Source organism: Clarias gariepinus, chromosome 6, assembly GCF_024256425.1.
Source record: "Clarias gariepinus isolate MV-2021 ecotype Netherlands chromosome 6, CGAR_prim_01v2, whole genome shotgun sequence".
Classification (NCBI taxonomy): domain Eukaryota; kingdom Metazoa; phylum Chordata; class Actinopteri; order Siluriformes; family Clariidae; genus Clarias; species Clarias gariepinus.
The window spans coordinates 2,812,026-2,836,584 of record NC_071105.1 but is presented as its reverse complement, the minus strand read 5'-3'; the positions used below and the strand labels follow the sequence as shown (position 1 = coordinate 2,836,584).

Genomic DNA, 24,559 nt, shown 5'->3' with positions numbered 1-24,559 from the left:
TACATTAAGGAAGCTTAATTCATGATACGATGACCTGAAATTATATTTCAATAACCTTCTCATGTTGCTTTACCTATTTTTTCTAAACGTCTATTCATAAACGTCAACGTAATGCTGCGTGTGGATTAGCAGCACCGCCCCCTGCTGGCTGAAAAGAGAAAAAGCAGGTGACGTAACGAGGAACACGCTCCCGGACGCTGATTGGCTGCCGGCGCTGTCAGTCATTTCAGAAGATGGCGGAGGTTCGAATGCAGCAGCAGAGCTGGTAGAGGAGGGACAGAGGAGAAGAGGACTGCGATCAGGACCGCGGAGAGGTAAAGAACACGGTGTTTAATGTGGACTGACACGGCGCTGGGCTTCGACGTGAGCGCGCGGGGGTGAAGGTGAAGAGCGGCCCGCTGTCAGCGCTCGGGACTGCGGGGGTTTACAGCAGCGTTAGCCGGTCAGCTAGCAGCGTTAGCACTGTGCTAAATACATCCAGCGGCTCATCAACACCCCAGCAACAGCAGCGTTAGCGTTAGCATTGGCATCGGGCTTAGTGTTAGTTAGTGTGGTTTAGTCATCTGTTTATTTAAACACTACACTCAGTAAACAGGGTTTGTTTATTTATTTATTTATTTATTTATACTCTCTAACATGTCTGTCAACTTAATCCATCAGCATCACTGTGTCAGGGTCAAGCCTTATTCACCCCACTCTTCATCATCATCATCATCATCATCACCACCACCATCATCATTATTATTTATTCATGATTATTATATATATAGAGAGTGAGCTGTAAAATTTTGAGTCATGATGTTTCAATGTTGGTGTGTGTATAGTGTGTATAGTGTGTATGTGTGTGTATGTGTGTGTATACACACTATATATATATATATATATATATATATATATATATATATATATATACGCACACACACTTAAGCATACACACAAGCACGCACACACACTTAAGCATACACACACACACACACACACACACACTTAAGCATACACACACACACACACACACACACACACTTAAGCATACACACACACACACACACACACACACACACTTAAGCATACACACACACACACACACACACACAAACACATAAGCATACACACACACACACACACACACACACACACACACACACTTAAGCATACACACACACACACTTAAGCATACACACACACACACACTTAAGCATACACACACACACACACACTTAATCATACACACACACACACTTAAGCATACACACACACACACTTAAGCATACACACACACACACACTTAAGCATACACACACACACACACACACTTAAGCATACACACACACTTAAGCATACACACTTAAGCATACACATACACAAACACTTAAGCATACACACTTAAGCATATACACACTTAAGCATATACACACTTAAGCATACACACACACACACACACACACACACACACTTAAGCATACACACACACACAAACACTTAAGCATACACACACACACACACACACACACACACACACACTTAATCATACACACACACACACTTAATCATACACACACACACACTTAATCATACACACACACACACACTTAAGCATACACACACACACACACACTTAAGCATACACACACACACACTTAAGCATACACACACACACACTTAAGCATACACACACACACACACTTAAGCATACACACACACACACACACACTTAAGCATACACACACACTTAAGCATACACACTTAAGCATACACATACACAAACACTTAAGCATACACACTTAAGCATATACACACTTAAGCATATACACACTTAAGCATATACACACACACGGGTCACACAGAATCAGCCGTCACCTCTCGATACGATATCTCGATACTCCGGTGCCGATACACTTAAAATTTCGATTCTATTCTATAAATAGCAGAATTTTATAAATATCTTTGTTTGTTATTTCATTTCCCTCCGATTTGGTTTAAAATGGAAACAAAATCAAAGGGAAATGTAATAACAAATAAAGATATTTATTAAATTCTGCTATCCCTTTAAACCTGAGTCTCCAGTTCCTTTTATAAAATGAAATAAATGCCTGTATTTCTCATCTCAGAATTTCAACAATACAAACTAACAGGGGTTCGACCCTGTTACTGAGCAGTGTGTATCCCTGTCATGGTTAGTATTTATAAAGAATCTTCACAATAATTCACTCCTACCACACGGGATGTAAATGTGTAAATAGTTCAGAGTGCGCCACCTGTGGGGTTAAAATCCTCTACCTGTAAAGTCTGAAAAAAACTCAAGTGTGCAGGGTGAGTGGCTGTGAGCACGCGGGTGTGTGTGGGTTCTAACGCAGGGACGTCGGGCTTCTAATGCACACGATTTTTACTGATTAGCACTCGTGGTTTTGTGAGACTGGTTTAAGTGTGTGTGTGTGTGTATTGAGTGTGTCTGAGACTAATCCATTCAGAGTTTGGAGATCAAGGCAGATCGGAGGCTTTTTACTTGTGTGATTATTGATAATGTAACACTGTTACGCCGCTCAGAAGCTTCTGCACTCGGTACAGAATGGTTTATATCTGAGGCTGATCAGTCGATCACTGGTCACGACCAGTCACACCGAAAACCAAACGGTTCTGCTCACTGACCGATCGACCGCTTCATCTCTATTACAAATGTAAAATAGTAATCCTGGAGTTTGTAAATGACAAGTGTAGTAATTTGAAATGTAGTAATTTCTTTACACATTCTGGAGTTTGTTTTTACACCTGAGATTCTGGGAATTTAAGGAATTCTGTCTCACGACTGACACGAACATGACAGGTTTTAAAAGTTACTCTTTAGATGTTCTGTTATATTAAACTTTTATTAGAGAAAAGGATGAAGGAAAAAAAATATTTAGTTAAGTATCGCAACACTGATTCTAACGTAAATTCAAAAAATATATTTTTTTATTTAAATGTTTGCGTTTGAGGCAGTAAAATGTTGCAGTTCCTCTATGATCCTATAGGTGGTGCTGTCTATAATATCTAGACATTGGGTAGGACTGAATTGTTTGCTTAGAATTGTAACAAAATCTGGAAAAGAATATAGAATTGAGATATTTCTAACATCATGATTCTTACATAATCGCAATACAAATCGAATCAGCACCGAGGTATCGCGATAATATTGTATCGTGTGATCCCTGATGATTTCCATACCTAATTTTAAACTTTTTTTTCTTTTTCTTTTTTTTTTACTTAATTAGCCATCAGTACAAACATAGTTTTTTCATGAAATTCTTGACATTTCACATTTTTCTTCTGAAATGACTAAATTCAGCATAAAATAATTATTTTTATGAAATGTCATGAATTACTAAAAGAAAGCTGATCACTGTCTGAAAGTAGCTTTATATAAGATAGAAAAAATAAAATGTACTTCTGTATTCATGCTTACTTTGATTTTCATATGTGTTTAATTTACGAAAGAAATTCAGAAATCTGGAATTTTACAGATTATTAGTAAAATTCAAATGTTTTTGTCACATACACAACCATACACAGTGTTATATACAGTGAAATGTTTATACGACTGTCCGTGACCTAAACTTGGAAAGATAGAATAGAATAGAAAGATTTCAGTACAAAATAACTGCACTAAAGAATACAATTAAATTAAAGATAGAACTTCCAGTAAAATAAAATAGGTTGGAATAAACATTTGCTTTTGCTGCATCCTGGAGCTACATCCTACATGCCTGGAAAAATCTGGACGTTTAGAGAATTCTGTGAGGATGTTTTTGTCTTTAGGGATTCTGTTATGTTACATTTTGTGTGACAGTGTAAAAATAATCCAGTGTAAAAATAATGCAGTGTAAAAATAATGCAGTGTAAAAATACTTCTCAAACATCATGTATCATAAACAGAAAGGTACTGAGTTTCAGATGATGGATTTATGCAGCAGAGAGGAATGAAATGTCCTTTATACATACTTACTTATTATTTATCATGTTTCACTAAAGAATTCCCAATAAACCGGAAAACTCTAACAGATTGTTTTAAAATAATGATTCTAGTAAATGCTAAAAAGAGTCCAAAACTGAACACATCCTGTGAGTTTGAAGTGTTTAAGCTGTAACTGGTTGTTGTTGTTGTTGTTGTTGTTGGTTGTTTAGGGAAGGCTGCGTCTGCAGCCCGGAGAACAGAGGACAGGATGCCGTCTCCGACTTTCTTCCTCGACGCTCAGCTGCGATTTCATGACAAATGGCTGAAGATCGATTTGCAGGTAACGGAAATGGTGTATATAAAAAAAAAAATATCCTTCACTGCTAAAAGTTTATGCGCCTCTGTATTTTATTATTTATGTAATATTTATTTTTGTCTGTATTTATTAAGGTGCTTTGCTTGTAGCTATGATTGTGTAATATCTTGCATGTTTAACACACTCCAAGTCAGTTTTAGTCCAGAGTTCTTGGTTTAGACTCGGGTTAATCTCAGTGAGGTGTGAACACACACAGGGGGAGGTGAGGGGGGGGGGGGGGATCAGTAATTTTATCATATTCATAATAATTCTATTATAATTATTCTAATTTTACTTATAAAATTGGCATAATTTGGAAATATTATTGTAACATTTACAAAAATAATTACAATCATAATGTTTGTTTAAACTGGAAACAGCTGATTTAATGATGGGATAATTTTTTTTATTATTACTTTATTGCTGTTTTATTAGGTAAATATTAGTTAATATCTGTATACATTTTTATATAAAATAAAAAATGTTACATATCATCGAACAAGTTAAAAAAACTGTAGTATTGTGAACAAAACGTTACGTTACGTATAACTGTAAGGCCTTTAATTAATTTATCAGTATGTTTATTTAGCTGTCTCTTTGCTTGTTTATTTATGTGTTTATACATTTTTTCTTTATTCAAAATGCATAAAGCCAAACAACATTTTTATATTCAGACTGCTGCTCACCCTCTTCCACATACACAAGCTCACGGACACCTGTTATTGGCCAGCGTGGCTCTGATTGACAGCTGGAGAGACAGTAGGCCCCACCCACCTAGAAATCACATTTGGTTGAGTTTTTACTGTAACACCAAACTCGTTAAATGTGTTCAGTGTAGCGGCAAATAAAAGCTGCGCAAAATCTGGATAAAAAGATATATATATTAAATGATTTCTAATTAAAATAGATGAAATACAATTGTTAATCACAAAAATTCAAACATCGTTAAAATCCATAAATGGGACTTGTATAGTAAAAATGTAACTTTTAATAAATTACTTTTTTTAACTTTTGATTAAATGTTTAAGAATCAGAATAAATGATGAGATGTGAAATCCAGCCTTCTAAAGCGCTAAGCCTTCCAGGTCCTACTGAGGTTTAAAAAATAAAAAGCATTGCCTCTTCAGAGCGTTCGTTTTTCTGATAGATGATTGTAATGTGTGTAGAGTGTTGATCGCAGTCCTCGTGAGGACGTTGGCTCACATTTGACTGCATCGAACCGACTTTCAGTCAGTTATCATCGTAATTTGCATCGACTCAACGGCAGGAAAACGGCAGCTGCTTCCTCCACTCCATCAGATCTGTGGCCAGGAGGAGAAGAGCAGGAGCGATGAGCAAAAACATATATTAAACAAATCAAATAAATCAGTAAAAATAAAAACAAGGGGAAAAACAGGATGTTTGAGTTTATTCTAGTGAGTGGCATGTACAGTACGGTACTTTATTGATCCCAAAGGAAATTCAAGAAAAATGTAGTTACGAGGAAGAAAGTAAAAACTTGAGTATTTTTGTTTAATTGGATGTGGTTTAAAATGTGGAAATACATTTATATATATTTCTAAAGTCTGTGTGTGTGTGTGTGTGTGTGTGTGTGTGTCTCAGTTCTACAGTATTCCTCTGTGATGCTGATGTTTTTGTTTATTTATTTATTTATTTACGGCCTGTGTGTGTGTGTGTGTGTGTGAGAAATGAAGTAGACGTTTATGAAAACGTGTATTTTTATGCTGAGGCAGAATCCCAGCCTGATCAGGTGACATTTTCCTGCACGTTTATTTTCCGCGCTGTTGTGGGTGTTAAACACGTGCTCGTGTTGCAACACGTTCTTGTGCAACCGAACCAGCTGTGTGTGTGTGTGTGTGTGTGTGTGTGTGTGTGTGTGTGTGTGTGCGTGTGTGTGTTCCCCGAGCCTGATTTGAGTCGTGTTTCTCACCTGTTGTGGTCGATCGATGTTTTCAGTATAGTCAAGGATGCTACATTCCTAGAAATGTTTACTCATAAACGAAATCCTAGAATCAGTGGTGACTTACTGGTGACTTAGAATTCCCAACCTTCAGCTTGGACGGGACCAAAAAATATATATATAAAAACCTCGTTTTGTTTTTAAGTTGAATGAACTCTCAACTCGAATTGGTTTAGCGAACAGTACACAGTACCATGTTTTCCCTACTTTCCCACTTAAAGATGTCCTCAAACCAACTTTGATGGTTAAGTTCAATAACGCTACAATCTGATTGGCTCCACACTGGATTCCAACCACAAAAACTTTTGAAAAATGCTGTTTTCGTAGTCTAATCTTTGTACGTTTGCTGACAGATTTTTGTCGTCTGGCATGTCAGTCCTGTTCCTGTGGGAGTAGGCGGGTCTTATTGACCAAACATTGGGAGGAGAAACACACTGTACAGCAAGTTAAAGCTTGTGTGATTGTGCAGTCGAATGATACGCTAAGCTAACTGGGTAGTTACACGCGTTAATACAGAATACATACTGTAGCAGCTTGTGTTTATTGAATTATACCTGTGAGACACTATCTCAGAGTCCTCCAGTGCTGTGTAAATGTCTTGACACCCCCCCCCCCCCAACACATTTCTTAATTTTAAATTAAAGAAATGGGAACAAACGTTACAATTCATACACAAGATGTTACACTTGAGATACAATTTAAAAATTTAAGTACAATTATATACTAGTGATGATAATCCTACAAGATCTTTAACCTCTAAATTTAGTGACAGTTTGATGGTGATTTATCTGAAAGTGCTTTCCGTCCTCTTCCACATACATGAGCTTGTAAACGTCGCCGATGTTTCAGATATATGTATGTGTATATATATATATATATATATATATATATATATATATATATATATATATATATATATATATATAAATTCAAATTTTATTTGTCACATACACAATCATACAGAGTACAATATGCAGTGAAATGATTTTGTGCGACCACAGAGTCGCGACGGCAGCCACCTAACCGGCGCCATCATATAAGGATTTTACACTATGTAGTTTAACAGGAAATTATGTTTCGGAGCTCGGACTGATGCTCTGTTGTGTTTCTCTTGTTCCTCAGCGTGCATTCTCTTCAGAAGGACTGAGTGAGATGTGGAACGAGATGGTGAAGGATGAGGAGATCGTCTTCAACAGAGAAGAGTCCGCCTACCCAGGTACCGCCTTCATAACTAGCACGGATGCTGTGTGTGTGTGTGTGTGTGTGTGTGTGTGTGTGTGTGGTTGTACCGTTGTCTGAAACGCTCCTCATCGTTCTCAGAGGACGCTGCGGATTGTCCCGGCGCTCAGAAGAAGGACGAGTCCAACGACAAGGAGAAGAAAGACGAAGAGGAGGCGTCTCCGTCGTCCGTCCATCATTCCATCATCGAGACCTGGGATTGGGGGAGGCAGCCAGGTGGGCGGAGCTTATCATCTAAACCTGATCCGTAGTCGTGAGACCAGGTGAAATCGAATTTCAGGGACTTGTGGTTCGCTCTTCACCGAGCGTGACCCAGACCCCTGGGAAGGAGGAGGTCGGATGTTCAAATCCCAAATTTGTATACATTTGAATATTCTGCTGGAAAAAAAAATTCATCATTTTTTTTTTTTTTTTTCATAATTTTTTTTACTTGAACCATACAGCAGACATACTAGGGGCGTTCGAGTCAAACTGGGATTAAGCTTAATTTTTATTTAATATATTTTTAAGCAGTATGATTAAACGATTGGTCTGTGCTGTTAGAACGTTCCGTGCTTCAGGGTCATACGTGAGTGTATAAATATATCTATGTTTCTTATAAGTGTGTGTGCTGTTTTGTTTTCATCTGAAGTGTTTTCAAGAGAACTTCACAGAATAGTACATAGGATCGAGTCGTGATGTCCCCGCACGGCTCAGGATTCAGTTCAGGACACACACACACACACACACTCACACACACACGACTTGCTCCATCACATGCAGGCTTAACACATCTAATCTGTCTGTGTGTGTGTGTGAGAGAGAGAGTTCTAAGCCTCAGGCACGTGAACTTTGTCAGGGTCGGGTAACTGTAGAGACCGTGTCTGTGGGAAGGTTATTTTTACCCGACTTAATCTGTGTGTGTGTGTGTGTGTGTGTGTGTGTGTGTTGGGGTGGAGCTGCTGTCCTGCTCAAGCTTGATAAGTCCACACTACCAGAAAAGCATTGCACCACCTCTGTTACACATCACATGCTGGAAAACTTCACAAACACTGTGTTTACTTTTTTGTGTCTTGGGTTGTTGCGTAATGCGTTCCAATGTCCTTCACATCTTTCAGAAAGAGGACGGTCCAACAGATTAGAAATCTAAAGTACCCCTCGAGTCCAAAAGTAAATATGCGGCGCTTAGAGTGACCTTTTAAAGCAGGATTTAATTTTATAATTCGTCACATCTTACTAGAAAAATAATCAAGATGGCTTGTGCGTTTTGTTTAATGTTGTTTACAATGTGTAAGCCCCACCCTGAGGGGCGTGTCTTGTTCCACAAGGGCAGTTTGTTAGCGTTTTTTTGGCTGTAAGTGTCCCACACACTGTTATCTTTTCCTGAGCACTGAAAATAAACGGGTGGAGTCTGTTCGTTAAGTAAAGAGGGCAGTGTTTTTTTTTTTTTTTCCCCCCTTCTCTTTTCTGTTTGGTCACGTGACTTTCCAGAATATCGTCTAGAAAATCCTGCTGGATGAAGTGTGTAGGTGAAGGCTGAAGGTTAGAAATCCTGCAAGGCTGAAAAATCTGTCTGGTTTAGATTCCCCGGGTGGGGCGTGGCCTGGTGTATCTCGAATGCTATTGGCTGTCGAGTAAATCAGTCACGCGCTCTCTACCCGCCTCCTCCAGGAATCCGATCAAGTTCTGGTTTAATCCTTGATGAGAACGTTAAAGAACCGTAAAACAGGGCTCATGTCCTGATGTTTCAGTTTGTGATGTCACCCGCAGATGGGATGAAAAGACGTATAACTGTACAGTCCGTGTACAAACCGTCTAAAATCAAGGTTGTCATGGTAATTTGGCGTATACAAGAATTTTCAAACATTACATGCATGACATTTTTATAATGAAAGCAAAACTGTAGAGATTTTATTCCTTTTTTTTGACACTAAAGCCTGATTATTTATTTATTTATTTATTGTATATTAATAAAATGACCTCTTTTAGAGTTAAATTTAACATATTGATGCTTTAAAGTAATTTTCTTTTTTTCTGATAGAGAGAGGTTCATCGATGCTCTTTTTCGAAACACATTAATGCTTGTGGAGTAAATGGAAAAATAAACAGACCATGAAATGCTGGGCTTGTTAAACTTGTTTTTTTCTCTTTTACGGGAAAAACAAGTACAACTCAGGACGTCGGCTCTCAGCCCGGCAGATTGAACTAATGATATTTTCCACCTGTATGAGACAGAATGGATGTGAATCTGATCATCGGAAGGCTTTGCTGTGAATAAGCACTTCAGTGAGACAGTCTGCTGATCGCTTCAACATGTGTTCTGCTTATCCAGACTTTTTTTTTAACACTCCTTTTTATTTTTATTTTTTGTATGCAGATAAAGTAAGAGACATAAAATACATTTTGGGAGTGTTAGGGTGGGAAATGTATCTGATTTAAACTGTAATTTTTGCTGCAGAACGTTGCTGAAGATATTTCTGTTTGCCTCTGCCGGGTGGTTATGGCGCCTCTGCACATGTTGTGTGTTGATTTCAGACATTACAGTCTGCTTGTTGGTTAGAGAATGAAGTCTGACTCGGTCACTAATAACCTGTCCGCGTGCTGTCTGTTTTCAGACGAAGGAGAGCTGAAGGACTGTCTCCTGGCGCTTGTGGACGATCAGCAGAAACTCGCCGCTCAGACAGCTAAGAGCACTCTGTCTGCGCGGCGTCTGAGCCAGCGTCTGCTCATCCTGGAGCGCTACCTCATCTCCCTCACCCACAGCATGATGGAGGAGAAGTACAAAGCCCGGTGGAAGAGTCCACCCAGCCCCCCGCTGCCCACCCACGACAACAAGAGGTGAGGGAGACGGGGAGAGAGCGGCGGCGTGAGATTTCTGTCACATGAAAGATTGTCATTGTCTTTACCTGCATCTCGTGTGTCTCCGCAGCAGTCGACCTGTGAGTAAAGGAGTGGAGGGTTTGGCTCAGGTCGGGTCCAGGGCTGCGCTTTCTTTCGCTTTCGCATTCCTCCGGCGAGCCTGGAGATCCGGTAGGCAACGTTCAAACTTGATTAGCGCTTGTTTTATCAATAGGTGCTATTTTCGGTGCTTTGCAAGCCAGACTCTCAGACACATTCTGTTTTATTTTATTAAATCATCAGTTCGTAGCCTCGACAGGAAAAGCACCCCGCCCGAGTGCAGTCCATGCTGGGAATCGGTTTCAGCTTGCTGAAAAAGCAACCCCGATGTTTTTCCCCTCACTGATGATGTGATTGATTTTCTTTTCAGTCCCTTGAGACTGGGCAGAACCGGCTGCTCTGGATCGCCAGATGGAGAGCTCTGATATGTTTTAGAGTAAAACAAAAAAAAAAACATCCAGAACTTTTCATCCTTCTCAAACTGGAGATGTGTTTCTCTCCAGCGTCTTTCTAAAACTTTAAAGACATTTATGCTTTAACTAGAATTGAATAGAAATGCGAAGGAGAACTAGTTAGTATCCACTAAACAGATGCTCGTCCTCACGCAGCCCTTTAAACATAACTAATTAATCATAAACACTAACTTCATCGTGCTCATGGAGTCTTTGATAAAATGTCTTTTTTGCGATAAAACGCTCACATCAGGCATCATAAATCTAAACTCTAAACAGCAACCGTCTCAAAGCGTCTGCTAACAGCAGATGAAGTGAGGGTGGGCGAGACGAAGGGGCGCAGACAGTCAGATTATATTGGTTTATTTCACTTTTCGTATTAACCTCTGGATCATGACGGTGAGATGTTTGTTTTTGTGTTTTTTTTGCGGTCTAGGTGACGACGCAGACCTGTGCAGCGAGCTGCTGCAGGAGTCTCTGGATGCCCTGCGTGCCCTCCCCGAGGCCACGCTGTTCGACGAGAGCACTGTGTCCTCCGTGTGGCTGGAGGTCGTCGAGAGAGCTACCAAATTCCTCAGGTTGGGAACGTGTTCATGAGCAAGGCTTAATAAATAATCTGGCGGGATGGATTTGAGATACGGCTTTACTACAACAGTAGTTATAGCGGGAGATCATTAATATGAGTACAGGTTGTCCTCTACTTACGAACGAGTTCCCTTCCAGGATTCCGTAAGTCGGATTTGTTTGTAAGTCGGGGACAAAATGAATGCACATCTTTGATACAAATCTACAATATAAAGTATTGATAACACTGCCATCATGTAGCCAGAAGCTGTAACCACGCCTAAGGAAATGAATCTCACAGTGAAATGTTGTCTCTGGGTACTGGTTCTGTAATGACAGGAATGCACATCCACAAACTTTTGTTTATATAACAGTCCTTGTAGTCGTGTTTTTTCATCCAGCTCTCCTTTTTTTCCTCTCCCTTCTTTCGGAGCAGTGAAGTGCACGGAGGCGGGATCGGTAAAGCTCCCAGCGGCATCCCTCTACAGGACCAGCACCTGGCTCTGGCTATTCTCCTGGAGCTGGCTGTTCAGAGAGGCACGCTTAGGTACACACCGATTTTAACCTCCTTACACACCAGGATTCCGTTCTAGCTCAGGGGTTATAAATAAAGTCATGACCACTAAGTTAGGACAGAATCCACATCTCCAGCCTGGTGTTAAAGCTGATGCCTGCGTTTGATTCCAGTCAGCTGTTGTCCGCTGTGCTGCTGCTGCTGAGGCTGTGGGACAGAGGCACCAGAGAGATGGACAACGAGCGCTCCAGCCAGGGCACCAGCGCCCCCTTACTGCCCCTCCTACAGCGCTTCCAGAGCATCCATGGCAGCAAGGAGGAGCCCGTACCTGAGGAGGAGCTGGAGGTCAGGACACTGAAATTACATCTGTAGAAATGGAACCGTCGTTCGTTATTCTCCTGCTGTAGATTGTCCTCTCTGCTCGTTTAGATTTTATCTGGACCCCTGAGCCCCAACGAGAGTTTCCTGCGCTACCTGAACCTGCCACAGGACAACGAGCTGGCTATCGACCTGCGGCAGACTGCGGTGGTCATCATGGCACACCTGGACCGCCTGGCAGTGCCCTGTAGCCCCCCACCATGCAGCTCCCCCACCTCCAGCAAGGTGCTGCCCCTGCCACTCTGTGTTTAGTTAAACGTCATGCATGACTGCTTATTAAAGACCGCTTCTAACCATATACAGATCACGAACACTCAGATACTGTAATGATCAGTATACAGCACACATCGGTTCATGAAAATAATCTTCTGTAATAGTAGTGACACAAATACACTTGAAAATATCATCATAATTTTCCAGAACGTAGCTAATTTTAGTTGAACAAACGAGCATTCTGTTACCATCATGACCTCAAGGCACACAAACATGAGTTTATTAAAATAATATTACCACGATGATGATGGTGAATACTGTAATGCTACTGTAATGACAACAACGAAAGGAAATAACTTTGTTACCATGGTAACATAAATGCCCATGTGCAACCGTTTTAGCGTAACATTGTACTTATTTAGTACACGAGTACTACTTAAATAACACTGTTACCATAAAGACCCAAATATGAGTTTATGACACGTGAAAATGATTTAGAAAACAGTTACTGTACTGATTTAAGTACAGGAGAACTAGTTTATGAGAATATCAGTGTCATCATAATGACACAAGTACAACTGAACATAACGTTATTACGGTAATGACTCAAATACAGATCAAAACAATGTTATCATAATGACACAACACGAGGGTATTTAAAATAACACTATTTCCAAAATGACACAAATGCGTATGAACAGTTTGAGATTAACATTGTTAACGAACATTGATAAAAATAACTGTTACGTAATGACACAAATACACCTGAAAATAACGTTGTTGCCGTAATGACATAAATACAAGTAAGTTTTTGATAAATAACATTATTACCACAATGACACAAATATTAATAAATGACTATTTGACTAACTGAGCTCTCTCTCTCCCTCTCTCTCCCTCTCCCTCACTTTTCCTCTCTCTCCCTCTCTCTCCCTTCCTCTCTCTCTCTCTCTCTCTCCCTCTCTCTCTCCCTCCTTCTCTCTCTCTCTCTCCCTCTCTCTCCCTCTCCCTCCTTCTCTCTTCCTCTCTCTCTCCCTCTCTCTCCCTCTCCCTCCTTCTCTCTCCCTCTCCCTCCCTCTCCCTCCTTCTCTCTTCCTCTCTCTCTCCCTCCCTCCCTCTCTCTCTTCCTCCTTGTTAGGACCATGGCCCGGTGCAGGTGACTAAGTTTGTTCTCTTTACCTTTTTTGTTTTGATGATTACCTGTTTGTATTTAGGATGTATTTTTATTTTTACTAAAAAGTTTTAATGACGCAAATCCTAAAAATCTGTTGCTACCTAGGGTGCCAATAGTTTTAAGGATCGTCAAAATTAAAAAAGGCTTCAAGATGTGTGTGACTTTTGAACTTTGGCCCCAGGTGCCGATGCTTGATGTCTCTGTCTCTCTCTCTCTCTCTGTCTCGCTGTCTCTCTGTTAAAGAGTACGTTGCAGGAGGTGATCGGCTGGGGTCTGCTGGGATGGAAAGTCTACGCTAATCTGAACGGACCAATCCAGTGCAAAGCTCTGTCCAACCTGGGCGTGACCCAAATCGTGTGCTCTGAGAAAGGCTTTCTCCTGCTGTCCATCTCTGGCGCTGTCTACACTCAGGATTATAAAAGCACCACCCTAGTGAGTGTCCCAGTGTCGAGCACCATCGGTGTGTAGCGTTTTGCATGACTGACATCATGTCTGATAATTATATACGTGTGTGTTTGTGTGTGTGTGTCTGTGTATGCGTGTGTGTTGCAGTCCCCTCTGCTCCTCCATGGCCTGGCATCCAGGAAGATCGTGAAGCTGGCTGCTCACCCTGAGGGCCAGCACTACCTCGCTCTCTCAGCTAACGGAGAGGTTTTCTCCTGGGGATGCGGAGACGGAGGACGGCTCGGACACGGAGACACCGCGTGAGGACCGCTTTTCATGAGAGGAAAAAAAAAGAGACAGGGAATCATTTGAACCGATCACTGAAGAGTTCGCATAACATTCAAGATGTGGTAGTTTTGCTTGATGAGGGGGCGTGGCTGGAATTTTTGTTGCCATGACAACTTATCCAGCATTAATTAAATAATTTTAAGACTAATTAAATAAAGATATTTTTAACTGCGCAGAATTTTTTATGCCAAAATTAGGTTTTCCAGTTGTTGTTATGCTAACAAATAACAGATTGGGATGTTTCTTAAAGTCCACCTTCAGTTAAAGATTTTCTATAAATGATTATTATTTCTTTGTTAATATGTTAAATAAAAAAAAGTTTTTTTTTTTTTACCAGGTATTTGGAAGAGCCGACGATGATCGCAGCGTTTTCTGGGAAGCAGGCCGGGAAGCAGGTGGTGCACATCGCCTGCGGGAGCACCTACAGCGCCGCCATCACCACCGACGGCGCCCTGTACACATGGGGTCGAGGGAACTACGGCCGTCTGGGACACGGTAAAGTCAGACAGACGTCCTCTCGGAGTGAAACACCGACATAACGCTGTTGTCTCTGTATTAATCGAGGTTTTGTTTCTTTGTCTCTGGTTGGACGCAGGCTCCAGTGAGGACCAGACCACGCCCATGCTGGTGACCGCTCTGAAGGGGCTGAAGGTCATCGACGTGGCCTGTGGCAGCGGAGACGCGCAGACGCTGGCCGTCACAGAGAACGGTGTGACGCGCTGAACAGAATTTATTGATTAAATAGCTGCTTTTTTAAAATTATAATTCTTTTTATTATATTCATCATAAACAATGGACATAATGTATTTTCTTTTAAAATCTTCGTGTTGTAGTTTCATTGTATATATATACTAGATGTGACCGTGACCTCATTCGTGTGGAATTTAATTGCACACTCATAAGTGCGTTTTTAAAAAGAAAAATGTACAGTGTGAAATGCGCGGAAAAAAAGGCGTGAGGTCACGTTGCACACTCATAACGCGTTTTTAAAAATGTGTTGAATTATTATTATATGCATAGAATTAGATTAAAATGCAAAAATCAGCTTTAAGCTTTTTAACTGGTTGCCATGTGATGATGTTTGAATACAAATTTATTTATCTAAGTACAGTTATAGCATTTTTGTTTATTGATCTGTGTAGTTAATGCATTTTTTTTGTCATTCCTTATTTTATTTAACTTTATTATTTAAAATTAATTTTCCTGTTCTGAAGTGTAATATCAGGAGCATCGTGTCTACCTCTGCAGGTCAGGTGTGGTCGTGGGGGGACGGAGACTACGGGAAACTGGGGCGAGGGGGCAGTGACGGCTGTAAGAGCCCTAAACTGGTGGAGAAGCTGCAGGGTCTGGACATCGTGAAGGTCTGCTGTGGAAGTCAGTTCTCTGTGGCTCTGACTAAAGACGGACAGGTCTACACCTGGGGGAAAGGGGACAACCAGAGACTGGGTCACGGCACCGACGAGCACGTCCGCTACCCCAAACTGCTGGACAGTCTGCAAGGTCAGGGCTTAACCACGGCAGCTGTGTGTGTGTGTGTGTGTGTGTGTGAGAGGATTGGGGCATTGTGGCTAAATTATAATCTCTAATGCTTGAGCTTTGTGAGTCTCATCTCTTAAAATTTTTTTTTTTTTAAATTCCCTCTTCTGTAAGTCCATGCCGGATTAAACACACGTCTGTGCTTTTTATCAACACGATTTAAAACAGGTAAACACAAACAGAACTAAAGGAGGGATGTCTGACATTCCAGACTAATTTGTAGTTCAGGTTGTTACTTATTTTAGTATCAGGATAGAAAAACAGCATAAATTATACCAATGCTAGTCAATACTTTTTTATTTTAGATTCCAAAATCTTTCCAAAAATTTATATTTATGTATGCAAATAAGACCACGTTTAATAGAATATCCATAAATGTGCATATTTAATAATATTTCTTAGTTGTTTAAGGTTTTATTTATATATTTATCATAAATATATAAAAAGAGTAAGATGTTTTCAGTGGAAAAGTGTTTCTTTGGTTTCAATAAAAAAAAAATGTCTCAATGCAACAAACATTTTATGAATGCATATGATCTAGAAACTGAGATTTCTGCTTATGAATATGGAACAAATCTAAAAGTAATATCCAATTATACATTTGTAATTATAACTTATTGCTTAGTTTAATACCTGACTTTTTAAAGATGTAATTTATCTAAAATTTCAACAACTTTCTTTTCTACATGAAGTGTTTTATCTTAAAATCCCCAACTCGTCATCTTTCCCAGCCATGTTCCTGGCTTGTGTTCACGCCCGTGTGTAACGAGTCCTGGTGTTCGTGTGTTGTGTCCGACAGGTAAAAAGGTGGTGGATATCGCGGTGGGCTCGACCCACTGCCTGGCCCTGACCGAGGATGGGGAGGTTCACAGCTGGGGCAGTAACGATAAACTCCAGCACTTCGACACACTTTTCTCCAACAAGAAGCAGCCGAAAGCTCTGCCAGGACTCAACTCCAAACACATCGTGGGCATTTCCTGTGGACCAGAACAGGTACTGATACAGGGTCGGGTCCCGTCAATACTGTTCGTAATGTGAAACGCATCGTCTAGTAGGAAATAATGTAAACGCAGATAATCCGTTCCAGCCACACAAATATTACCAAAATTACCAATTTCCAGCTCTATAATTATATTGTTCATATTAAAACATTTAAAGAGATGAAAGAAATGGACATTAAACCTCACTTAACTTTAATTTATGATTCCTCTTGGCACCGACTGCTTTAAAAACCAAATCGAAAGCAGCTCCTTTTTCTTCTTGCTACTGTCCTTGCTATCATTCTTGGGACCCTATGGTGAGAAGTCTTCACTAAATCTCGCTTGGCTTTTCACTGACTCAAACCCGTTTTGATTGGCTGGTGGGCCAAAGGCTTTATATGCCGAGGCAAATTTCAGTCCTGAGTGAACATTTGTGAGATAAAACACTTTTAATTATTATTTTTTTTTTAATTGAGAACGGATTGGAACCTGGTGAAAAATGGACAAAGTGTCGAAGTATTATTATTTTATTTTATTGAATGAATGTTTCAGTTGTAACTCTGGTGCGTCTCTCTCTGGGGTGTGACAGAGTTTCGCGTGGTCGTCGTGCTCCGAGTGGTCCGTGGGGCTGCGCGTGCCCTTCGTGGTGGACGTCTGCCCCATGACGTTCGAGCAGCTGGACCTGCTGCTGCGTCAGATCAGCGAGGGGATGGACGGCGGCTCGGACTGGCCTCCGCCTCAGGAGAAGGAGTGCATGGTGGTGGCTACGCTCAACCTGCTCCGGCTGCAGGTGTGTGTTCACGTCTTCACGGACGTGTTTGTAGTCTGGATACGTGGTTGTGTACTTGATGTTCTCTCTGTGTGTGTGTGTGTGTGTGTGTGTGTGTGTGTAGCTCCATGCTGCTATCAGTAATCAGGTGGATCCAGAGGAGCTGGGCCTGGGCCTGGGGAGCGGTCTACTCAACAGCCTCAAGCAGACGGTGGTGACGCTGGCCAGCAACACCGGGGTGCTGAACACGGTGCAGGCGGCCGCGCAGGCCGTCCTCCAGAGCGGCTGGTCAGTGCTGTTACCCACTGCTGAGGAACGAGCCAGGGCCTTGTCCTCACTGCTCCCCAACGCAGGTCAGTCTCACACACACACACACACACACACACACACACACACTTCACATCCACTCTATAAAGGGTATTAATCACTTTCAGTCATGACTTGTGTGTGTGTGTGTGTTTCAGCCTCCAGCCACGAGATGAGTGTGAGTCCAGGTCGGAGGTTTATGATTGACCTTCTGGTCAGCAGTCTGATGGCGGACGGGGGGTTGGAGTCTGCTCTAAACGCCGCCATCACGGCCGAGATCCAGGTGTGTGTGTGTGTGTTATCAGCCACGCCCACAAGACTGATTCCACCTCATATCTCCTGCATATAAATCCATATATGAATGAATAAATAAATGCCCCCTGCCCCGTCAGGACATCGAGGCGAAGAAGGAGGCGCAGAAAGAGAAGGAGATCGACGAGCAGGAGGCCAACGCCTCCACGCTGCACCGCTGCCGCACCACCCTCGATAAAGACCTCATCAACACCGGCATCTACGAGTCGGCCAGCAAGCAGAGTCTACCGCTCGTCCAGCTCGTGCAGCAGCTGCTCAGGTACACACACACACACACACACACACACACACACACACACACACACACACACACACAGACCTGTTCCATGGTTTTGACCGCTCCTCCTCCTCTTCCTCCTCCACTTCTCGATGCAGGAACATGGCGTCTCAGACGATAGCGCGTCTGAAGGACGTGGCACGACGTATCTCACACTGTCAGGACGCGGAGCAGGTGAGTAAGGAGCGCTCGGCCTCGCTCGACCTGCTGCTGCGCTTCCAGAGACTGCTCGTCTGTAAACTCTACGTGGGAGTGCACGGCTCCATCGGGGTCGGGGATTACAGTGAGTGGTGGAGCGGACCACGCACACACACACACACACACACACACACACACACACACACACACACGTTATACTTCCTTTTTTTTATTTCACTATTTTTGCTTACTTAATTTTTTTTTTCTCTTTGCTTTTTTCCTTTTTTTTGTCTATTTCCATCTCTTTCTCTCTCTCTCTCTCTCTCTCTCTCTCTCTCTCTCTCTTCTACCACCTGTGACTTTTCTGTTTCTCTGTCTCTCTCTCTTTGTGTCTCTCTTTCCCCTTTCTCTGTCTCTCTCTCTCTCTCTCTGTTTGTCTCTCTCTCTGTCTTTGTCTCTCTATGTCCCCTTTCTATCTATCTCTCTCTTTGTCTGTCTGTCTCTGTCTCTCTCTTTCCCCTTTCTATCGCTCTCTCTCTCTCTCTCTCTCTCCCCTTTCTCTCTCTCTCTCTCTCTCTCTCTCTCTCTCTCTCTACTTTCTCTCTCTCTCTGTCTCTCTCTTCCCCTTTCTCTCTCTCTCTGTCTTTGTCTCTCTATTTCCCCTTTTTATCTATCTCTCTCTTTGTCTGTCTCTCTCTTTCCCCTTTCTCTATCTCTTTGTCTGTCTCTCTCCCCTTTCTCTGTCTCTTTCCCCTTTCTCTATCTCTCTGTCTGTCTCTCTCTACTTTCTCTTTCTCTCTCTCTTTGTCTCCCTCTTTCCCCTTACTCTCTCTCGCTCTCCCCTTTGTCTCTCTATTTCCCCTTTCTATCTCTCTCTCTCTTTGTCTGTCTGTCTGTTTCTCTCTTTCCCCTTTCCATCGCTCTCTCTCTGTCTGTCTCTGTCTCTCTTTCTGTCTTTCTCTGTTTTTCTCTCTTTTCCCCTTTCTCTCTCTCTCTCTCTCTCTCTCTCTCTCTCTCTCTGTCTCTTTGTCTGTTACTGTCTCTGTTACTGTCTCTGTTACTGTCTCTCCCTCTCTCCCCCTCTCTCTCTGTCTGTCTCTCTCTCCCCCCCTGTCTCTGTCTCAGCTCTGACCCAGTCTGAGATTCTGGGCGTGGGCTCTCTGTTGAAGAAGTACATCGCGTTGCTGTGCACACACATGGGGGACATCCTGCCTGTGGCCACCAGCATCGCCTTCAACAGTCACCGGCACTTTGCTGAAGTGTCTCACGTCATTGAGGGAGATCTTACAGGTGAGACACGACCTCTCTCTCTCTCTCTCACCATCACACTTTCACCTGTTCTCCTGTAACTTCACCCCACACACACCCTACACACACCACACACACTGTACGACTACAGCGACTAACCCTGGATGCTCTGCCCTTCCTGCTGCAGGCGTCCTGCTCCCCGAGTTGGTGGTGTCCATCATCCTGCTGCTGACTCTGGATTCAGGTCTGATGCAGGACACCGGCTCCATCCCTCTGCTGGCCGGCCTGCTCGAGCACCTCGACCGCTTCAACCACCTCGGCCCCGGACACGACCGAGACGACAACGAGGACCTGGCCTGGCCCGGCCTCATGGGTACGACCCGACGCTCCGGGAATAACGAGACCGATCGCGGAGTGGAAAGTAATTTAAACGTATCCGTGTTTACAGGGTCGTTCTTCACAGGACCGGGCACGAAGAACAACGAGGAGGTCTCGCTTATACGCAAAGCCGACCTCGAGAACCACAACAAAGACGGCGGGTTTTGGACCGTTATCGAAGGGAAAGTCTACGACATCAAAGACTTCCAGGCACAGTCTCTTACCGGGAACACCATCCTGGGTACGACGAGCTGCCGAATGTTTCAGGGTTTATTCACTAGAGCGAAATAGGAGAATAAATCATGGTACATATCGCTGATAAATAAACGAGTGAAGGTATTCGTTTTCGTTTTTGGAGGTAAACACAAGCTTAATTATGTCGACGATACTATTAAAATAAACAAGTCATATGAGAGACTTTTCTCATAAATGATTATAAAGGAAAAGTTCACGATTTAGCAAAATAGTTGGACGATTATTGTTTAAACAGTGTTTTTAATTCTATTTTATAATTGGAAATAAAGTATAAATATGTTAATTATTGCTAAAAAGGACTTAATAACGATTCGTAAATCTTTTTGCCCCCACTTGGGGATAAATCGTTGCGCTCTTTATTTGCATACTAAGCTCTGATTGGCTTTTGTGTTTTGTGATGTCATAACACTTTTTTTTATATATATATTTTTTTTAATCAAAGGTTTGCTTGAAGGATTAAATCATAAATATTTTAATATTTTATAAATAGATTTTTAACTTGTTTCCCGAATACATACGTAATTTTTTTGTTTTTTTCTTTTAGCAATAAATAAAAGTTTTAGCCTATGTTTCGACTGTTCCTCACGTGATGCTCCTCTGTTCTTCTCCTCTGTAGCTCAATTTGCCGGAGAGGACCCCGTGGTGGCTTTAGAAGCCGCGCTACAGTTTGAGGACACGCGAGAGTCCATGCAGGCGTTCTGCGTCGGCCAGTACATGGAGGTAAACTCCATCTCTTCTTGTCTCATGGACTCTGGTGTGAAATTTGGAAATTGGTAATTTAACCCCCCTCCTTTTTCGCCCAGCCCAACCAGGAGACGGTGACGACCCCAGACTTGAGCAGCCTGTCCTCCCCTCTGATCGACACGGAGAGGAACCTCGGCCTACTGCTGGGGCTTCACGCGTCGTACCTGGCCCTGAGCACGCCCCTGTCGCGCATGGAGATCGAATGTGCCAGTGAGTTTTCAATGGAGGGAGACTCCAGTTCCAGCGAGCGTCCTTCTGAATGAACAGGACTGATTGAGGGTTTGTGTTTGCGTTGCAGAATGGCTGCAGTCGTCCATCTTCTGCGGAGGTCTCCAGACCAGTCAGATCCACTATAACTATAACGAGGAGAAGGACGAGGATCACTGCAGCTCCCCGGGGACGACTCCGCCCGATAAAGCCAAGCTGTACTCGCGCAGGATCACGCTGAGTGACCACGCACAGCCTTTCCTGCAGGCCATCGCTGACAACACCACGCAGGACCACACTGTGAAGGTACACACACACACACACACACACACTAGCTCCAGGGTGTCCTGTGGTAGGGGAAACGGGGTATAGTTCACCCTATACTGACTATAAAGTAAATAAACCTTGATCAAGTGCCCTCCTGGTTGTTCCTGTCGTGATTGTTACTCCACCTTCACATGTAAAACTAATCCCATCTTAATACAGCCTTTTCAGGGAATCAGTAGAAACAAGCCACGCCCATGAACATCACTGTAGTTAATCTTACACCCTTTAGGGCTGAGTTACACTTTGTTTCCTTGTTACCGTCTCCCCTGTGTGTTTTAGGACTTCTTGTGCCAAATCGAACGCTGCTGTAAGCAGTATCACCTCATCACTCCCATCACCTTTCCGCCGGAGCACCCCGTGGAGGAAGTGGGTCGCCTCCTGCTCTGCTGCCTTCTCAAACACCAGGACCTCGGTAACCTAGCAACCGCATCAGACTTAAAGCTGCTCTGTAAAAGTGTTGGATTTGTTGAGTCTCCTGGTGATTTCTGCGTGTTCTGTCGCAGGTCACGTGGCTCTGTCGCTCGTCAATCAGTGTGCCTTGGCAATGGACCAGGGGAAGCAGAGGTCCCTCCCTAAATCTGTGATTGACGTCTGTCGGATGGTCTACCAGGCCAAATGCTCCTTAATCAAAGTGAGACACGAGCTCGTTTTTATACCTTATTGTTTTATTTGAGTAGTGATCGATAACTGTAAACTGTAGAGAACAATAACAAACAGCAGCTAACAGAGGAAAACTGTAATAAACTATAACGAAGGGTTATTAACAGTGAAAAACCTTATAAAGGAGTAATAAACACTAGTGAGTAGTAATACAGTAACAGCAGCAAACTGAACAAATAGTTATAGTTGGTTATCACATGTGGAGAGGTGATGCCTGGTGATTCCCGTCCCTTATAAACAGTAATATACGCTAAATAATGTAGTAATCTGTAATAAACAGTAATAAGTGATGGATAATAGAGGAAAATTACAATAATTTGTGATGTATTTTAAATAAAGGTGAACACTAAATAATATTTATGAAACAGTAAAAAAAAACAGTTTTATAGGATGAAACAGTAATAAACTAATAAGCGCAAATTAATGAAGGTAAGCATTAACTGTAGGCTGTGTTTAAGAGCAGAAAACATTTAATAATTGTAATAAAATTAAATTAAGTAACAGTACGTTCTGTATAAAATGTGTAATATAAACGTAAAACATATTTAGTTTATTCATTCAGGGCCTTTTGTATCATTTATTTTACATTTGCATTAGAAAAGGAAAACCATGTGTTTCTATAGGTTGGTCCAACATCATCTAATTTACAAAAACACATGCAAAGAGGAAAAACATACTCCGTCCAGTTGACCACAAACGGTTAATAAACAACAAGTAACAGCAGAAAACATTCATAAAGACGACATAACTGCAATAAACACCAATCAGTGGGGAGAAGAATCACCAGGGACAAACCAATACGATGAGATCGCGATACCCAACTACTGATTCCATTTGTATTGTGATGTTTTATTTGATATATTTTGTTACAATTATAAACAACCTCCAGCAAATCATTGTCTTCTACAGTGTGAGAATAGTTTAATAGAGAAACTGCGACATTTTACCACCTCTAATGTGAACATGGATGAATTAAAAACGCATAAAAAAAAAATCAAGTCTTGGAGTCAGTGTGTGGTGACGAGCGGTGATAGACCGCGGCAGACGCTAACACATAGAGAGATCTACACGCTGCACTAAACAGTAAGACTAAATTGTAAACAATATGACTAAACAAGAGGTAACCTGTAATAAACGTCTGTATTCTGTAATAAACTTTACTTTATATCACACAGTGTGATTTCCTCCTCATTTCTGATTCTTTTCGTCCGACCCCAGACCCATCAGGAGCAGGGCCGCTCGTATAAGGAGGTGTGCGCTCCCGTGATCGAGCGACTGCGCTTCCTGTTTAACGAGCTGAGGCCGGCCGTCAGTAACGACCTGTCTATCGTCTGTAAGCTGAAGCTGCTGAGCTCACAGCCCCGCTGGAAGACCATCACTAGGAAACTGATCCGAGAGCTCAGGAAGAAGAGAGGTGAGCACGAGCGTGAACATCGTGTGTGTGTGTGTGTGTTAAACACTATGGCGTGTGAGGTTTTAATTGATATCCCGTCTCTCTGCTCCCTCTCTCAGTGCCTAAGAAATCCGAGTCCGCCGACGTAGAGGAGAGTAAACAGGAGCGAGACGGGACCAACGAGGAGGAGCCTGCGCTCCCTGTCAGTCCCGCCCCCGTAGACAAGAAACAAACTGACAGATCACCCAAGGTGCTGTTCTGATACTGCGTTCGTTCGTCACCACTGTTCCGTCTCTAATCGTATAGAAAGTGTTCCTTATCCCGGATTTTCTTTAACACACAGGATAAGTGGCAGCCGCTGCTGAACACGGTGGTGAACGTTCAGAAGTACCGCTGGCTGAAGCACAGTGCGCACGGCTCCTGCTCCCAGTCCAGCCTCATGAACACCATCGTGGAGTTCGCCCTCAAAGAGGAGCCTCTCGATGTGGAGAAGATGAGGAAGTGCCTCCTCAAGCAGGTCTGTGCACACACACACACACACACCCACACACACACAATGAGGGAAGACGGAGCTGGTGCAGGAACGACTCGACAGCTATAATGTAGACGAATAAGCTGTTTAAATGTGCGACAGGTCCATTTA

General features: G+C 42.4%; 1 protein-coding gene across 1 annotated transcript in view; it reads left to right on the top strand.

The window, feature by feature from the left end:
- The first annotated feature begins 233 nt into the window (after positions 1–233).
- herc2 (HECT and RLD domain containing E3 ubiquitin protein ligase 2) overlaps positions 234–24,559 on the top strand; it is a 58,664-nt gene continuing 34,338 nt past the window's right edge. Inside the window, exons 1-33 of the mRNA XM_053499378.1 lie at positions 234–314; positions 4,159–4,268; positions 7,366–7,459; positions 7,564–7,698; positions 10,077–10,299; positions 10,391–10,491; positions 11,248–11,389; positions 11,812–11,922; positions 12,063–12,234; positions 12,319–12,492; positions 13,619–13,636; positions 13,898–14,086; positions 14,207–14,358; positions 14,724–14,881; positions 14,982–15,095; positions 15,635–15,886; positions 16,722–16,915; positions 17,492–17,692; positions 17,796–18,024; positions 18,136–18,260; positions 18,370–18,548; positions 18,665–18,849; positions 19,830–19,994; positions 20,140–20,325; positions 20,401–20,571; positions 21,202–21,305; positions 21,389–21,539; positions 21,628–21,842; positions 22,143–22,275; positions 22,367–22,494; positions 23,742–23,937; positions 24,036–24,166; positions 24,260–24,433. Coding sequence (XP_053355353.1) covers positions 4,197–4,268; positions 7,366–7,459; positions 7,564–7,698; positions 10,077–10,299; positions 10,391–10,491; positions 11,248–11,389; positions 11,812–11,922; positions 12,063–12,234; positions 12,319–12,492; positions 13,619–13,636; positions 13,898–14,086; positions 14,207–14,358; positions 14,724–14,881; positions 14,982–15,095; positions 15,635–15,886; positions 16,722–16,915; positions 17,492–17,692; positions 17,796–18,024; positions 18,136–18,260; positions 18,370–18,548; positions 18,665–18,849; positions 19,830–19,994; positions 20,140–20,325; positions 20,401–20,571; positions 21,202–21,305; positions 21,389–21,539; positions 21,628–21,842; positions 22,143–22,275; positions 22,367–22,494; positions 23,742–23,937; positions 24,036–24,166; positions 24,260–24,433 — 4,974 coding nt within the window. The 5' untranslated portion in view covers positions 234–314; positions 4,159–4,196. The remainder of the gene's footprint in view (positions 315–4,158; positions 4,269–7,365; positions 7,460–7,563; positions 7,699–10,076; positions 10,300–10,390; positions 10,492–11,247; positions 11,390–11,811; positions 11,923–12,062; positions 12,235–12,318; positions 12,493–13,618; positions 13,637–13,897; positions 14,087–14,206; positions 14,359–14,723; positions 14,882–14,981; positions 15,096–15,634; positions 15,887–16,721; positions 16,916–17,491; positions 17,693–17,795; positions 18,025–18,135; positions 18,261–18,369; positions 18,549–18,664; positions 18,850–19,829; positions 19,995–20,139; positions 20,326–20,400; positions 20,572–21,201; positions 21,306–21,388; positions 21,540–21,627; positions 21,843–22,142; positions 22,276–22,366; positions 22,495–23,741; positions 23,938–24,035; positions 24,167–24,259; positions 24,434–24,559) is intronic.